This window comes from Rana temporaria, chromosome 4, assembly GCF_905171775.1.
Source record: "Rana temporaria chromosome 4, aRanTem1.1, whole genome shotgun sequence".
In the NCBI taxonomy this organism is placed as follows: domain Eukaryota; kingdom Metazoa; phylum Chordata; class Amphibia; order Anura; family Ranidae; genus Rana; species Rana temporaria.
The window spans coordinates 147,344,174-147,357,018 of record NC_053492.1 but is presented as its reverse complement, the minus strand read 5'-3'; the positions used below and the strand labels follow the sequence as shown (position 1 = coordinate 147,357,018).

Below are 12,845 nucleotides of genomic sequence, written 5' to 3'. Positions count from 1 at the left end.
TGATTTTTCTTTAAAATGTCATTATTTCTTCTGAGAAATCCTCACTTCCTGTACTTCTGTCTGTAACTCTACACAGTAATGTCATGCTCGCCCCCTCCCTTGGACCACAGGAGAGTCAGGACTCTCTCTACGTTGCAGACAGAGAAAGGAGCTGTGTGTTAGTGGGCGTCCTGACTCTCCTGTAGTACAAGGGAGGGGGCGAGCGCGACACTCCACACCAGGGAAAAAGCCTTGCATTACTGTGTGGAGTTACAGACAGAAGAACAGGAAGTGAGGATTTCTCAGAAGAAATAAGGCAATTTAAAAGCAAAATCGAAGGATGAGGTAAGGTAAGGACTGCACTAAGGTAAAGGAAGCTATTTAGGGAAAAAAAATTGTACTTTTACAACCCCTTTAAGTTATTTACATATTCTTAACAAACAGTAAAAAAGCTTTAAAACAAGTTATAACTGACCTATTTAGTTGCATATAGTGTGAAGTAATTAATTCTCAAATATCTTAAAATATCACATCAAAGACTATATTATTCAGATAGGCTCTAGCAGCCTACAAGCACCTAGTGTTTGTTTACATTAGAAGACTGGTAGACTGACAGGTTCCTGCTCTGGAAAGAAAGTAGAGACTTTTTTTCTCATGGGCGAACTTACGTGTATACCCATGCGAAGGCTGTGTTTTTGCCTGCACGAGATGCACAGGTATTTCCTGAATCCACATGCAGAGAGTCATATTCATGTCAATTGGAACGCAGCACAGACACAGCCACTTCTCCCAATTTAACATCAATGAGGATGCAGCTGCATGTCCCCTAATGCAGACAAACCAGTCGATAGACAATCCAAATTGTTCCTCATCAGGCTTCATTCACATGGGCGTACTGAGTCGTACAGTTTTACAAAGGGCCGCCCTCACCTCTACAAGATACACCCGTGTCCTGGGCAGCCCCGTACAGGCAGCCTGTTCCAATCAACGACAGGCAGACCTGCATGGATCTCCACATGCTTGCCAGAGTGTATATCTATGCAGATCACCCACAGATCAGAAAGCAGAAAGACTGTTCTGATCTATGCATTGGATGTGCATGGGACTGCGTTTTAAGCTGAGGGTAAAGACGATGGACTGGCCAAGCATGTTTTCAGACCTAAACCCTATTGAGTATCTGTGGGGTATGCTCAAACGAAAGGCGGAGAGGCGCAAGGTCTCTAACATCCACCAGCTTCATGATGTCATCCAGAGGACTCCAGTGGCAATCTGTGAAGCTCTGGTGAACTCCAAGAGGGCTAAGGCAGTGCTGGAAAATAATGGTATCCACACAAAATATTGACAGTTTGGGCCCCATTTAGACATTTTCAATTAGGGGTGTACTCACGTTTGTTGCCAGCGGTTTAGACATTAATGGCTGTGTGTTGAGTTATTTTGAGAGGACAGCAAATTTATACTGTTATACAAGCTGTACACTCACTACTTTACATTGTAGCAAAGTGTAATTTCTTCAGTGTTGTCACATGAAAACATATAATAAAATATTTACAAAAATGTTAGGGGTGTACTCACTTTTGTGATATATATCTAAATCTATATATATATATATATATATATATATATATATATATATATATATATATATATATATATATACATATATATAGTGAACGCTACTTGTGTATCCCACTGACCTGCCACACTGCTTATTTTGCAGTCATCTGAAATAAATACCCCTTAATTTTTTTCCTATGTAATTCTGGATAACACCCCCCAATATTAAACTTTATCCAGGTATTTCCCTAAGTGGATTATTTTACATTTAAAAACATGCAGTGGCGTACTAAGGGGAGGGCGGGCTAGGGGGGGCATGTCGCACCAGGTGCCACACACTGGGGGGTGTCAGGCCGGCAACCCCCCCGCGAATGAAAGCAGACAGCGCGCGGTGACAGAATAGACATGGAGTGCCTGAGCGGAGCAGGTAGTGGCTTTGCAGGGGGGGGTGCGAACTGCACCCGAGCCAGTCGGCGGCGCAATGATCCCCTTCTCTCATGGCTCTGATCAGTCTCGCGCAGCGGCTGTCAGCCGAGCAGAGAAGCCGCCTCCCCCTCCTCCTCTATGTCTATACAGTGCTGTGCATGCAGGAGGAAGGGGAGGCAGTTTCTTTGCTCGACTGACAGCAGCTGCCCGAGACTGATCAGAGCCGTGAGGAGAAGGGGATCGTTGCGCCGGTACCAGATATGCCGACTGGCTCGGGGTGCAGCTCCTACTTCCCCCCTGCCAAGCCACTACCTCAGGCTCTCTATCTGTGGTGTGTGTTCTGTGCCTGTGGTGTGTGTCTCTGTGCAATGTGTGTGCAGCCTCATCACACCACAATTGTCACTTCCTGGAAGTGGTGCCCGGGGAATGCAGCGTGACTCTGCCCGCTCATGTAGATGGGTAGGAGTGCGGCCACCCATAGAGTGGCGGGGGTCTGCACTGTAAGGGGACCTGTACTGTAGTGGGGGTCTGCACTGTGAGGGTGCCTGTACTGTAGTGGGGGGCTGCACTGTAAGGGGGCCTGTACTGTAGCAGGGTCTTCACTGCAGATGAGCCTGCACTGTAGGGGGGTCTGTACTGTAGCGGGGGGCCTGTACTGTAGCTGGGGCCTGTACTGTAGCGGGGGTCTGCACTGTAGGTGGGTCTGTGTAACATGCAGGGGGTCCAGAACTGTTAAGGGGGGTGTCTGTGTAACATACAGGCGTCTAGAGGTGCATGGTACTGTGTAATGTAAAGGGGTCCATAGCTGTGGGGGGCTGTGTAATGTAAAGGGGTCTAGAGGTGCAGGATGCTGTGTAATGTAAAGAGATCCATAGGTGCAAGGTGCCATGTAATGTAAAGGGTCCAGAGGTGCAGGGTGCTGAGTAATGTAAAGAGGTCCAGAGTTTCAGGGTGCTGAGTAATGTAAAGAGGTCCAGTGGTACAAGGGCTGTGTAATGTAAAGGGGTCCAGAGGTACACGGGCTGTGTAATGTAAAGGGGTGCAGGGTGCAGTGTAATGTAAAGGGGTTCAGAGGTGCAGGGTGCTGTGTAATGTGAAGGGGTCCAGAGGTACAAGGGCTGTGTAATGTAAAGGGGTCCAGAGGTACAGGGTGCAGTGTAATGTAAAGGGGTCCAGAGGTGCAGGGTGCTATGTAATGTAATAGGGTCCAGAGGTACAAGGGCTGTGTAATATAAAGGAGTCCAGAGGTACAAGGGCTGTGTAATGTGAAGAGGTCCAGAGGTGCAGTTGTGGAGAGGGGGTACACAGAATTGACAAAAAGATATTGAAGGATGCAGAGGTATGCAGGGGGCACAGTGTGGTGTTTTTACATTTTAAGGTTGGAGGGGGGGGGGGGTGCCAGATATAGGATCCGCCCCGGGTGCCAAATGCACTAGGTACGCCCCTGGAAACATGAACTGCTGTTTCTGTTGCTTTAAACAATTTTCCAGATTTCTGGCTGAATAAACAGCTGATTTTTGGGACTTTTAGAACATAAATAAAAAAAAATGCAGAACAAAAGCAAGCAAATAAGGGAAATGTATTCTTAGAACCCTCAATTTAAGCCAAAATTTTAACGTAGTCTTTCAATTATAGGCACTGGTTTAGATTTGATAGCTTCTGCTCAGCTTGGTGATGTTGTCCCACAAGGTCCAGATAAGGCTAGCTGTTGGAACAAGCAATTTAGGAACGTGATAAAATAGTGAGTTCACAGGCAGAGTGATCTGTATACTAGCAGAGGGGAAAACTAGCCAGCAGTAGGGTGTCAAGGTAATCAGGATAAACAGAGACAAACTGCTGAAATGCAGGTGTGGTTAGCTATGTCCTTCCATGTTCACAGGGTACCAGAGGCCATAAAGGGAAATTTGTTGCACATGCTTGTCTACAGAAAATAAATATAGAAGTAGGATGAGCTTAATGCCGCATACACACGGTCGTTGTTTGTCTTGTAAAAAAACGTAGTTTTTTCTCATGAAAAAAAAAAACGTTTTTCAAACTTCATTTTAAAAAACGACGTTGCCTACACACCATCGTTTTTTCAAAATGCTCTAGCAAAGCGCGGTTACGTTCAGCACGTATGGCGGCACTCTGTTCCATTCAAGCTCGCGTCATAACTTGCTTCTGAGCATGCGGGGGTTTAAAAACGTTGTTTTAAATTTCATTTTAGCCCACACACGGTAATTTTTTATGACACAAAAAACGACCTTTTGAAAAACAACATAAAAAATGCATGTTCGAATTTTTTTTTCGTCGTTTTTCAGAAGACATAAAACAACGTTTTCCCCACACACGGTCATTTTAAATGACGTTTTAAAAAATGACGTTTTTTTTCATCACAAAAAACGACCGTGTGTACGCGGCATAAGAATCAAAAGAGCAGCAAGACCATACAATCGAGTAAATATAAAACATATCATTTCTATAAAAGATGCACTGTATATTAGTACATGCTTTAATCGATAGGGACTTTGCTTGTTTTATATATTTTGTTTTATTCTTGTTTTATATATTTTTTCCACTTCATGGCATGTATCTCAAAAAGGCTGAACTTAGATTTTAGCCATATTAAACTGTACTGAGATACAATTTTAAACATACAAAAGTAACGGAAACAAGCATTTATGGTTGGCCTCTACCCTGCTTATTCACCCACCCTTTACTCTCCATCCTGTTTTTTTATCATCGACAATATTCTCTTCCTCATGCTTCCTCCTTTTATATCCTCACATTTGCGCTGTAGCTTGGCAGAGCACTGATTACTGATTGTTACGTGTAACAGAATTCAGAAAACCCACAGCCATGGCTGCACTACTAGTACATCAGGTATACATCTGCCCTTAAGAGAACTTCCAACATATCTGATATGCTAAACACAGTAGTAAGTGATATACAGTATACATGGGAGTGTAGGCCGAACCAGACAACTTAACTTCTAATGATTTGAATAAAACATAGACCAAAATAATTTAAATAACTTTATTGAATAAATAAATAAATTCATTTCAATTTTTTTTTTTTTTTTTTAATGGTAATAGAAATGGCCGCGGCACCGTTATTGGTATAAATAAATCTATATAATCATAAATATTCCATTTAATATTACTAAAATTCTAATAGTAACATTTTTAATATTATTTAAATTCTTAATATAACATTTTCCAAACTTTAATCATCTCTTAAGATCTCGCTCAGTCATAGAACTCGAGCGAATACCATAACTAATAAATACAAAGTCCCCCCTTGATTTTAAGGGTGACATACCACATAAGGTGCTGCGACAGGGAGGGAGGGAGGGGAAGCACACTATGCCGTATAGGCCCTGACTGAAAAACCTTCCGAGCAGTGGGCTTTATATAGCCCCCCGCACGTGTACAAAGCCCGGGAAACATGTGAATTCAAACACATGCAGAAAGCCCGGGAAACACGTGAGTTCAAACACCTGCTAAAAACCCGGGAAACACGTGACTCAGAAGCCTATTTTGCCCAGCAACATGACTCATCCTTTGAAAGTCACGTTTTTCCCGCCCAAGCTGCCAGCTACAGTACTTTCAGTTGACCATTTTTTTTTTTTTTTTTTTTTTATATTATTTCATGGTTGTTCCGCCGGCCACAATCCCATGATGTGGGCACTAATTAATGCCCCCTTTCCATGGGAGTGTAGGCCGAACCAGACAACTTAACTTCTAATGATTTGAATAAAACATAGACCAAAATAATTTAAATAACTTTATTGAATAAATAAATAAATTCATTTCAATTTTTTTTTTTTTTTTTAATGGTAATAGAAATGGCCGCGGCACCGTTATTGGTATAAATAAATCTATATAATCATAAATATTCCATTTAATATTACTAAAATTCTAATAGTAACATTTTTAATATTATTTAAATTCTTAATATAACATTTTCCAAACTTTAATCATCTCTTAAGATCTCGCTCAGTCATAGAACTCGAGCGAATACCATAACTAATAAATACAAAGTCCCCACCAGCCGGATTTTGTCAGCTGACAAAAAACGGCCTACCCCAGCACCGTGGCCATTTCTACCATATTCTGGAGATCCGAATTGAAGATATCCAAACCTATGTCAGATAGGTGGATACCATCCGACCTATAGAGACCAGAAAAACCTCCTTCCAACTCAGTATGCCTATATGAAAAACTGTTCAATATAGGCATAAATTTCTCAATTGAATGATTAACACGCCTCCGAATCTTCTCCAGAGACCTATTCTCCGGGAAAGATAGCCAGAGAAAACGCGGAATCATTTCAGAAAAAATTATTTTAGTACTAGGAAAGGACAAATGAATATGCTGCAAATCGCGCTTAATCTTAAAGATCAAATCTAGAGTTGAATACTTTCCTATGTCATTACCCCCAAGGTGGATTATTAGAATATCAGGATATGGTAAACTGTGAGATAAATTAGAAATGTGGTGACAAAGATTGTCCCAACGCAAACCACGAATACCTTTCCAAAAAATCTTAAAAGAGTCAGGAGGCAAAGACAGATTAGAAGAGTAACATCGTTGACACGCCCGGATGTGAGCCCAATGAACAAATGAATGTCCAATGATCCAGATGGAGGATAATGAACCTAGAATCAGAGAGAAAGATTAGGACGTATATATAAACCAAACCTCTTTGACTCCCATCTACCCAAACTCATAATCACAGACTCATGGAGGCCCAACCTAGCAGCTTCCGTAGCAGCTCCGATACGGAATGAATGGGATGAGAATTTTAAATGACCAAGGCCTAAAGAAATCAGGCATCGCCTGAAAATGGCAGAAAATTGAAACCTTGTTAATGGGGACGAATCTAAATGAACCAGAAAATTACCTATACAAGAAGGTCTTACGGAAATGTATCTGGAAATGACTAAATAAGGGCAAATGATATGATCTCCACATGCATGCAACGTGAGCCAATGACCTTTTCCTACCACATCCGTTTTGGATTTACTAATAAAAACCCGAACCTGTCCCTGGGAAACGCATATTTCACTAAATTTTAAACCCGAACTACTTTTTTTATTATTAGGGACTAGCTCAGAAATTCGAAGAGCCGCAAAGAAAATTAGCACAAATGCTGTCTGAAATAATAATGCTTCGAATTCCGAAATACACACCTTAGATGTATTTAAACAAATTTTTTTTAAAAGGTCTAATGAAACGGGCCTACGTGTATCAGGTGTAAACGTCTGTCTTCTATATCCTTTTAAAGCCTGACGAACCGAAAAGAAACTGTTACACGCTGGGAGATTGTGCAATTTTAGAAAAAAGGAAATTCCTGCTAGGCTCTTGTTGATATAATTAAAAGATAACTTCTGTTGCATAAGTGAACAAAGAAAAGCAAGGACCGTTTGTTCAGTACATGAGAAACCAGCTAAACCCAATTCATCGGCGAACAAGAGCCACTTTCTCCATGCAACCGAATACTCGATCCATGTTTTGGAAGCAATCGAGCCCCTGATAGCCGAAACAATAGGGGCTAAATCAGATCCCAAAGCTGACTCGGGCAGGTGCATCCAACCTGATCCGCTTCTGGAAAAAGCTGTCTGAAACGAGCCATCTGAAAACGAGACAGGCTATCAGCTATCAGATTACTTTTTCCAGGAACATGTTTTGCTTTCACCCAAATATTAAACCTTAAACATAGTAAAACAAGATATCTTAATAATTTTATAACGAATATGGATTTAGAAGAGAGACAGTTTAAAGCGAAGATAACACCCTTATTATCAGAATGTACTAAAATTCGTTTGTTCGCGAAAAATTTTCCCCATAGCTCAAAAGCAACTACTATGGGGAATAACTCGAGTAGAACTATATTCTTGGTTGCCTTATTGGCAACCCAGAATGGGGGCCAAGAACCGCAGCACCAATGGGTGCCCCAGATTGCTGCGAAACCTAGCGAACCTGCTGCATCTGTGTAAAGATCAAGATCGGCTGAAAAAATAAAATCTTCTTGGAAAAAAGTACGACCATTATAATCGGATAAAAATTGCGACCAAACCAAAAGGTCATCTTTCAGATCTGAAGTAAGACGGATATGGGAAAACGGGGATTTAAGGCCAGACATGGCCATAGACAATCGCCTAGAAAAAATTCTGCCAACTGGCATCACCCTGGTGGCGAAAGCCAGTAGACCTAGAAAAGACTGTAGCTCCTTTAACAATACTTTTTTACGACGCAAAAACAGACAAATCGTATTCTGAATCCTAGTTATTTTAACCAAAGGGAGCTGATATTGACACAACCTAGTATCAATACTGATCCCAAGGAATTCTATAAACGTGACCGGAAAAACTGTTTTTTCAGTGGCAATTGGTACACCAAAAAACTCAGAAATGTTCAAAAATAATTTTAGCATTAAAAGACAAATTGGAGAATCAGGGGGTCCTACAAGCAGAAAGTCATCCAAATAGTGGATAATCCCGTTGTAGCCTGCCTCATATGAGACGACCCATTGCAAAAAGGAAGCAAAAGTCTCAAAATATCTACACGATAAGGAACACCCCATAGGGAGACACATATCGTAAAAATATTTTTCCTCAAAACAGAAACCTAAAGAATTAAAACATTCCGGTGCAATGGGGAGGAGTCTGAATGCAGATTCAATATCAGTCTTTGCTAACAAGGCCCCGTTACCAAATGTCTTTATTAGCCTAATTGCGTCGTCAAAACTTGCATAAGATACAGAAGCCAAAGAATCATCAATCTCATCGTTCAATGAATCACCCTTTGGGTATGAAAGGTGATGAATTAGACGATAAGAATTGGGCTCCTTTTTGGGTACAATGCCCAAAGGGGAAATACGAAAATTCTTAAATGGAGGAGAAACAAAAGGACCCGCGACCCTACCAGCTGTAATTTCTTTAATTAATTTTTTCCTCACCACCTCGCTATGCATCAATAACGATTTCAAGTTACTTACTAGGCTGCAGCCGACCCCAGAAAAAATTGGAAGAGTGAAACCTGAGGAAAATCCCTTAATTAAAACCTCAGCTTTCTCCCTGTCTGGGTACCGCATTAGCCACGGGTACATGTTTTGCAGATTCACCGGAGTGCAAGCCTTTGGAGTTTTCCCTACCCTGGGCAGGAAAATTTCTTTTGAAACATTTTGAGACGGGATGAGTCCCGAAACAAAAGGAACACTCGTGCTTGTATCGGCACGACGTTGACCATTTGCACTGTGATTCATTGAATGCATAACAAATACCTTTTTTATAAGTGGGCGGTACATTCTGTGTTGGTAACTGTCTTGAAAAAACTGGTTTCTGGGGGAGGATAAGGTTCAACCATAAACCTACATCCTTCATACCCCATCTTAAATTAGGATAAACTGACATTTTTTGACGAAATGATTCATCATAATTATACCACCCGAAACCTCCAAAATTCCTATACGCTTCCAGTATATTCTCCAAATGTTGGAATAGACCACTGCACTTATCTGGGGATTTTTCACCTAAGATAGCAGAATAAATACAAAAGGCTTGTAACCAATTGTAAAAAGATTTTGGTGCAGTGCGACGTCTATCTTCTGATAACTCATCCTTTTTATTGTCACTTTTCCCCGAAAATTCCTTACCAGGGAGTAGAGTCAATAATTCAATAAAGTCGCCTTTCCAAATTTTTTCTTTTATATTTGTGGTCAAATGAAAACCCAAAGGAGAGATTTCACATGGGAGAGGCTCTTTAAAAGAAATTTCAGGGATCTGAGAGGAAGTAGGATTATTAAGAAAAGAATCAAAAATACTATCATTAACGGCACTAACAGACTGAGAAATGTTAGGTAAAGCCTGTGCAGACCACACATTAGCAGGGGATAATTGTGACTGACTAGAAATGACATTTTGTAATTTATTAACAGATTCCAATAGTTGTTTGAAAATCAATTGGTTTGCTAACTCACCACTAGATGTCGCTGCTCCAGCTTGGGACGCTGAGCTGTCATCTCTCTGTGAGCTGCTAGCCGGCCTAGAAAGGAATTCTAGCCGCTGAGGCGCCGTCACATTGTCCAGCTGAGTCTGCCTGGCCACTGGTGACGCTGTCTGCTCCTCCATAGGAACCTGCAAAGAAAAAAGATCCCTCCTTCCCTTCACTGGTGATTGACGGCCTCTACCCCTCCCCGTCGTGACGCGCACTGGAGATGGAGAGGCCGTCCTCTTCTTCTTCTGTATCCGCAGGCTGCTGCGTTGAGGGGTGGTGTCGGAAGTTCCGCCCAGGCTGGAAACCTCATCTTCACGGGCCGCAGAGACAGCAAGGGAGCGCTCGGGTGGCTGGGTCCTGGAACACCTGTAAGGGAGAGATGGTGTCTGAGGCAGCAGCGGTTGCTGGAAAGCATCCGACGGACCCGCAACCTCTCCATCTTCCTCCGCGACAAGGGCAGGTTCCGACTCCATCTCTGCCAGGCACTTCTTCAGCCATTCTTCCCCGCCGTCCTCCGCTGCTCGCTCCAGGATTCGCCTGATGAGATCCTTCATGACCTGAGGTAAGAGGAGATAAAAGATAGAGAAAGAGGGGGGGGGAAGCACACTATGCCGTATAGGCCCTGACTGAAAAACCTTCCGAGCAGTGGGCTTTATATAGCCCCCCGCACGTGTACAAAGCCCGGGAAACATGTGAATTCAAACACATGCAGAAAGCCCGGGAAACACGTGAGTTCAAACACCTGCTAAAAACCCGGGAAACACGTGACTCAGAAGCCTATTTTGCCCAGCAACATGACTCATCCTTTGAAAGTCACGTTTTTCCCGCCCAAGCTGCCAGCTACAGTACTTTCAGTTGACCATTTTTTTTTTTTTTTTTTTTTATATTATTTCATGGTTGTTCCGCCGGCCACAATCCCATGATGTGGGCACTAATTAATGCCCCCTTTCCATTCTATGTGAAATATGTTATGGGGATCAATCACTAAATAGTAATTTGTCCTGAGGATATCACTGTTCTTCACATAACCAGACTATGGAGTTACATACAGGAGGCCTGAATGTTATAAACATTTAGCCAGATTCAGGTAGAGCGGCGTTTCTTTGTTCCGGCGTAGCGCAGCTCATTTGCGCTACGCCAACGTAACTCTGAGAGGAAGAGCTGTATTCATAAAGCACTTGCTCCCAAAGTTACGCTGGCGTAGCGGAAATGGGCCGGCGTAACCCCGCCTAATTCAAATTAGGCAGGTAGTGGCGTGCTACATGTAAAGAAACCGTGAGCCCATGTAAATAAAGGTATGGCCCATGCGCGCGCATGCTCAGAATCACGTTGCAAATACTCAAAACTTTTGACCTGAACGTAACCTACGCCCAGCCCCATTCACGTACGGCTTACACAAACGACGTAAAATACGACGGCTGTTCCTTTGTCCATACCTTGCATGGGCTGCGCCATCTTTTTGGTGGTTTATCTTTACGCTGGAAAAACGCCTTACGTAAACGGCGTAGCTTACTGCGACGGGCGTACGTACGTTCGTGAATCGGCGTATCTTGCTCATTTACATATTCGACGTGTAAATCAACGTAAACGCCCCTAGTGGCCAGCATACATATGCACATAAGATACGACGGCGTAGGAGACTTACGTTGGTCGTATCTTGGCAACAGTGAGGCGTATCTCATTTTAAGAATGAGATACGACGGCGCTCATTCGGACTTACGACGGCGTATCTACTGATACGCCATCGTAAGTCTCTCTGAATCTGGCTAATTGTTTCTATGGATAGCTAGGTAATTACTATTTTGTAAAATGTAAATTATAATTATATGGCTCTAAGTCATAAGTGCATTTAACCACTTCCTTACTGGGCACTTAAACCCCTTCCTGACCAGAGGACTTTTTGCGATTCGGCACTGCGTCGCTTTAACTGACAATTGCGCGGTCGTGCGACGTGGTTCGAAAACAAAATTAACGTCCTTTTTTCCCCACAAATAGAGCTTTCTTTTGGTGGTATTTGATCACCTCTGCGGTTTTTATTTTTTGCGCTATAAACAAAAATAGAGCGACAATTTTGAAAAAAAAAAAAATATTTTTACTTGTTGCTATAATAAATAGCTCAATTTTTTTTTTTTACGTTTTTTTTTATCCTCAGTCTAGGCCGATACGTATTCTACATATTTTTAGTAAAAAAAAAAAAAAAAAAATCGCAATAAGCGACTGGTTTGCGCAAAAGTTATAGCGCCTACAAAATAAGGGACAGAATTATTATTATTATTTTTTTTTTTTTACTAGAAATGGCGGCGATCTGCGATTTTTATTGGGACTGCGACGTTATGGCGGACACATCGGACACTTTTGACACGTTTTTGGCGCCATTCACATTTATACTGCAATCAGTGCTATAAATATGCACTAATTACTGTATAAATTTTTTTTTTACTAGAAATGGCGGCGATCTGCGATTTTTATTGGGACTGCAACGTTATGGCGGACACATCGGACACTTTTGACACATTTTTGGCGCCATTCACATTTATACTGCAATCAGTGCTATAAATATGCACTAATTACTGTATAAAATTTTTTTTTTACTAGAAATGGCGGCGATCTGCGATTTTTATTGGGACTGCGACGTTATGGCGGACACAATGGACACTTTTGACACATTTTTGGCGCCATTCACATTTATACTGCAATCAGTGCTATAAATATGCACTAATTACTGTATAAATGTGACTGGCAGGGAAGGGGTTAACACTAGGGGGTGAGGAAGGGGTTAAATGTGTATCCTAATTAGTGTTCTAACTGTGGGGGAGGGGGGGTGACTGGGGGGGTGACCGATCTGTGTCCCTATGTACAAGGGACACAGATCCGTCTCCTCTCTCCCCTGACAGCACCGCTGTCTGC

At 42.2% G+C, this 12,845-nt stretch overlaps 1 protein-coding gene across 1 annotated transcript; it reads right to left on the bottom strand.

Moving 5' to 3' along the window:
- Window positions 1-5,793: 5,793 nt before the first annotated feature.
- LOC120936645 lies at window positions 5,794-10,815 on the bottom strand. Its single transcript, XM_040349149.1, has 2 exons — window positions 9,922-10,815; window positions 5,794-6,598 (listed from the first exon to the last, which is right to left on the bottom strand). The coding sequence occupies exons 1-2, from the start codon at window positions 10,628-10,630 to the stop codon at window positions 6,021-6,023; spliced, it is 1,287 nt and encodes a 428-aa protein (XP_040205083.1). The 5' UTR covers window positions 10,631-10,815; the 3' UTR covers window positions 5,794-6,020.
- Window positions 10,816-12,845: the final 2,030 nt, after the last annotated feature.

Bases quoted from the DNA above. Each gene is read 5' to 3' on its own strand.
- LOC120936645 (XM_040349149.1), bottom strand. From the start codon at position 10,630: ATGTTTCCCGGGCTTTGTACACGTGCGGGGGGCTATATAAAGCCCACT. The intron at 6,599-9,921 runs GTGAGTTAGCAA...CTCTGATTCTAG, and splicing joins TGGAGCAGCGACATCTAGTG to GTTCATTATCCTCCATCTGG.